Raw genomic sequence first — 5,000 nt, forward strand, 5'->3', positions numbered from 1 at the left:
TCTCCTCCCCCTCCCCCCTCCCCCTCCCCCTTCTCCTCCCCCTCCCCTCCCCTCAACACTCACGCTCTAATCAATACACAGAAAGAAACAGAAAACTTTGTCAACACTTTCTTGAGTTTTTGGCTTGTCTGTTGAAAGGGAAATCTCTTCTCGTGTTATAACAAGGTCAGTGGTTTGCAGATCGCTAGTTGCAACCGTGACCTCGTTGCCATTTTTTGCAATTGTTGTTGTTGTTTGCGTTATTGTTTCTTATTGTTGTTGTTGTTGTCATTATTATCGGTTTTCTTTTTGTTGTTATTATTATTACTGTTATTATTAATGTTATTACTATCATTATTGTTATTATTATTATTATCATTATCGTTATCATTATTAATATCATTATTATTATCATTATTATTATTACTATTACAATTATCATTGTTATTATTATTATCATTATCATGTAACAATAATAATTGCTATTATTGCTATTATCATTATGATAGGGATGATCATCACCATTATAATATTCTAAAGAAATACTATTATAATCATTATTGTTGTTGCTCTTATTACCGTCTTCATCATGATCACATCATCATCATCACCATCATCATCATCTCCATCATCATCACCACCACAATTTTAACTATTACGTTTATTATTTATCATCACATCATTACTATGACTATAATTGTTGTAACTGTTGCTGTTACAACCACTCTCCTCATTATCATCACTAATTATCATCACTAATGAACCCTTAATAGGGGAGGGGAGGGTGCTAATGTTCGTAGTATAGTGATTTCAAACACACCTGCTTTGCTCTATATAGAATGCATAAAGTATGTGATTAAAATTTTACGTTGAAATATGTCACACATTGAGACTAAGGACGAGATTATATTTCAGAGATAGTATACTATTTTTCTTGTATTTATGACGTCATACATCTCAAAACTAAGTATTAGTTGGGTACACATATTTTTATTAATGTTTTTTTTTTTTCTTCTTTCCTATTATTTGTTGTTATTGCTTGTTATATTTATAGTTAAAGGCTATGAATATATCCCGAGCGCTGTATCGATTTATGTGTGTGCGTATTATATGTATTGTAAATATATGTCTATTTGTAAATATATGTCTATATTTATCTATCGATTCGTATGTCCTTCTATCTAGCTATCTTCCTGTCTATCTGTTTAGTTATGTGCATGTCTGTCTACCTAGTTATCTGCCTGTTTATCTATCTATCTGTCTGCCTATCTATTTGTCCATACATCTGTATTTATATATGTATATATGTGTATGTAGGTAAGTGCATATGTGTGTGTGGGGGGGGGGGGGGGGGTCGCGTGTGTGCGTGTATGTGCATGTGAGAGTATGAGTATGTGTGTTTGTATGTATACAGAAACATATGTGTACATATTTTAGTACGAATGTGTCGTCTGTATGCCTCCCATGTGTGTGAGTGATGACAATCTTTCTTCAGAACTGCTTTGAGAATAAACAGAGTATCTACATCGCACTCTCGTGGTCGATAAACGTAAATAAATAATAAAAGTTCTCACAAAAAATAGGAAGAAGAAAAGAAAGAAAGAAAGAAAGAGAAAAAAAAGACTAACGATACCATTAAATGTCTTGTCGTGACTTGAATCAATTTTATTTATGAGTGGTACTCCGTATAAAGGCTTTGGATAATGAATCTATATGTAATTTGAGAACGAAAGGATAGATTAATGAGTGAATGACAAAAATAAATAGGTGAAGGAATGGAGAATGAAAGAAAATATAATCCTATTGAGGATATTTTCTCTCTTTTCTTTCTGTTTCATGGTACTTTTCTTCTCGCAATTATTTTCAGAATTCATTAAGTATATTTCCAGTTAGGAAAAAATTAAATATTAGCAGCAAAAACGATCTCTTACACCAGATACTGGATGATATTGGCAGCTTATTAATTAAGAAAAAATATATGGACACGTATCCCATCGCCTCAAAATGGTGGTGGCAGGGTAATAATGAGCGGTGAAGGGGGTAAATTTTTTCAGGTTAATAAAATGAAAAGGGTCTTACCGATTTGCTTCAAAATTGGGTATTTTGTTCATTTTAGCATTTTACATCTTTGGTACAAAATTTTAGAAAATTCCCCTAATGCCTCCCTCAAAAAACTTTTTTTTTACCACATACGTCTCTTGCGTACCGCTATTGGCCCCACGCTGTTGCATACTTTGCAATACAAAAATCTGCATAAACAGCGATAAAATCAAAAGCAATTGATACGACCTTTTCTTCGAAATTTGTCTTAGTCCCCCCCAAAAAATCAAATTTCCATTTTTTCAATTTTCAGAAATTTGCTCCCCTAAAAACGGGACCGAAATTCAAAAAAGGCTCGCATCAATATCTTTGGATTTTATCGATATTTATGCTGACTTTATTATTGGAAAGTATGCAACAGCGTGGGCCAATAGCGGTATGCAAGAGATGTATGTGGTAAAAAGTTTTTTGAAGGGGACAACGGGGAATTTCCACAAATTTTGTACCAAAAATGTAGAATGCTAAAATGAACAAAATGCCCAATTTTGAAGAAAATCGGTAAGACTGTTTTCATTTCATGAATATAATAAAGATTTACCCTCTTCAGCCCTCATTTTTACCCGGCCACCCCAAGTTTAAGGGACAGTGCCCTTATCTCTGTCGTATTAAATGTAGCCCTTATCGAAGTTTATCTGTGCTTATTTATTTCTGTGACAGTGATATACGCAGCTCTCTTCTTGCTTTTTTTCTTCGTCGTTGTTACGGTCGATTTCATAAACACACACACACACACACACACACACACACACGTTCGTTTCATAATTACTATTCAATTTTATAGGAAATAAAACAACCTAACTTGAACGACAGAAGCATCACACACAAACACACTTAAATCAACTTCATTTACATCAAAAACAGATTCCTAAGGAATTTTGATTATTCCTGAAAAGTAAATAGTAATTGGTTTTCGTATTCAAGGTTCCACAACTGTTCGTCTTGGTGGTGGCGCTGGCGTCGGCTTCGATCGCGCAGAATTATGGTAAGTGGTTGTTTTGTGATTATCATATTTAGTTTTATTATTAGTATTGTCTTTATTACCAGTATTGCTGTTCTTGTCATCGTCGTGATCTTCATAATTATTACTCTCTCTCTCTCTCTCTCTCTCTCTCTCTCTCTCTCTCTCTCTCTCTCTCTCTCATTCTCTCTTTCTCTCTCTCTCTCTCTCTCTCTCTCTCTCTCTCTCTCTCTCTCTCTCTTCTCTCTCTCTCTCTCTCTCTCTCTCTCTCTCTCTCTCTCTCTCTCTCTCTCTCTCTCTGTCTCTCTCTTTCTCTCTTCTCTCTCTTCTCTCTCTTCTCTCTCTTCTCTCTTTTGTCTTTATTACCAGTATTGCTGTTCTTGTCATCGTCGTGATCTTCATAATTATTACTCTCTCTCTCTCTCTCTCTCTCTCTCTCTCTCTCTCTCTCTCTCTCTCTCTCTCTCTCTCTCTCCCTCTCCCCCCCCCCCCTCTCTATCTCTCTTTCTTTGTCTCTCTCTCCCACTCCCTCCCTTCCTGTCTCTTTCCCTCCTTGTCTCTCTCCTTTCCCCACCGCTTTATCCATGTCTCCTTCCGCCTCATCTCCCGCTCTCCCTACAGGCCCGCCAGCACCGCCGCCACCACCCGTAAGTGCCGACGCCGCAGGGAACCCGTCGCTCAGGAAATGCAGGCCGGGAGAGCTTGTTCCTGGGCCAACGTGCTCGTCCTTTTACATGTAAGTGAAATTATGTGTGTATGAAGGGGCGAAATTATGTGTGTATGAAGGGGCGAAACATGGCAAAGGGGTGGGTGGAGGGGGATACAGCCTCCCTCTTTTCAGAACGGCGATTATTTGGGTGTGCTAATCAGTATCGTCTTCAAGGAATAGAGAATTAAATACTTGGCAAACGGATATGTTAGTGTTGAATGCCGTTGTCAAAACAAAGAGGGTTGTTTGCGTTGTTGCAGGTGATTGATAACAATCTTGCAGTGTCCAGCCTAACTGGTGTTACATTAGTCTAAGTAACTGTCTGGTTATTACTTTTTTGATAGCCTAAGTAGTTGCACAAGATTTTTTTTTTCATTGGCTCATTTGATATAATGTGCATGTATATGTGTTAAGGGGGGGGGGGGGTAGACTCACTAGTCCTTCTACGTCTATATGTTTACCTGTCTGTCTGTTTGCCTATGTTGTATGTACACATATTACTATTGTATTTATTAATATTGCTGATTTACTGTTCCTACTATTATTGTTGTTTTCACTAATATTGTTTCATGACTTCCATATCGTTCATATACTTAGCCATATGATTGTTGTTAACATTCAACGTATGTAAAGAACGATTACAGTCTTCTAAAAATAAACAGTTACCCTTATTATTCTCCAATTTTCTATGATAATATTGTACCGAGTAACTTCTCTGTCGAACCCATTTTCTATGATAGCCGTTTTCACGGATAACTCCTACATTTTCCTCGCTTGCAGGTGCGTCGGTAGTATCGGTGGAAGCGAATATGCCACAAGAAAGGTCAAGTTCGAGTGCGCACCCGGCACGGTGTTCAGCGAAGGCCTCGGCATTTGTGTGCACGCTTATGGCTCCACCTGCTTATCTGGTCCTTCTCTTCCTTTACCGTCCCTTGCTCCTCTTCCCGTCCCTGCCCCCACCCCTGCTCCCCTGCCTCCCCCCGGTCCTCCTGCGCCCGTGGGACCCCCGGCACCCGCTCCAGCCCCTGTCGGCCCGTCTACGTGTTCTCCCTATGAGGTCTGTTCGTGAAGCCAAGTTCAAAGCTGTCTTGATGTACTTTGTCACAGATACTATTTCAAGACAGTCATTTCCAAGAAAGCGCACTCATTTGTTAATTTATTCATTCATTATTATTAGTAGTAGTGGTAGCAGTAGTAATAGTAGTAGTATTACTATTATTATTATTTTTATTATTAATATTATTATTATTATTA

General features: G+C 37.8%; 1 protein-coding gene across 1 annotated transcript in view; it reads left to right on the plus strand.

Moving 5' to 3' along the window:
- The first annotated feature begins 2,930 nt into the window (after positions 1-2,930).
- The window catches only part of LOC125044348, a 3,561-nt gene continuing 1,491 nt past the window's right edge, over positions 2,931-5,000 (plus strand). Inside the window, exons 1-3 of the mRNA XM_047640973.1 lie at positions 2,931-3,061; positions 3,659-3,773; positions 4,527-4,803. Coding sequence (XP_047496929.1) covers positions 3,772-3,773; positions 4,527-4,803 — 279 coding nt within the window. The 5' untranslated portion in view covers positions 2,931-3,061; positions 3,659-3,771. The remainder of the gene's footprint in view (positions 3,062-3,658; positions 3,774-4,526; positions 4,804-5,000) is intronic.

The sequence above is a fragment of the Penaeus chinensis genome, chromosome 35 (genome assembly GCF_019202785.1).
Source record: "Penaeus chinensis breed Huanghai No. 1 chromosome 35, ASM1920278v2, whole genome shotgun sequence".
Taxonomy (NCBI): domain Eukaryota; kingdom Metazoa; phylum Arthropoda; class Malacostraca; order Decapoda; family Penaeidae; genus Penaeus; species Penaeus chinensis.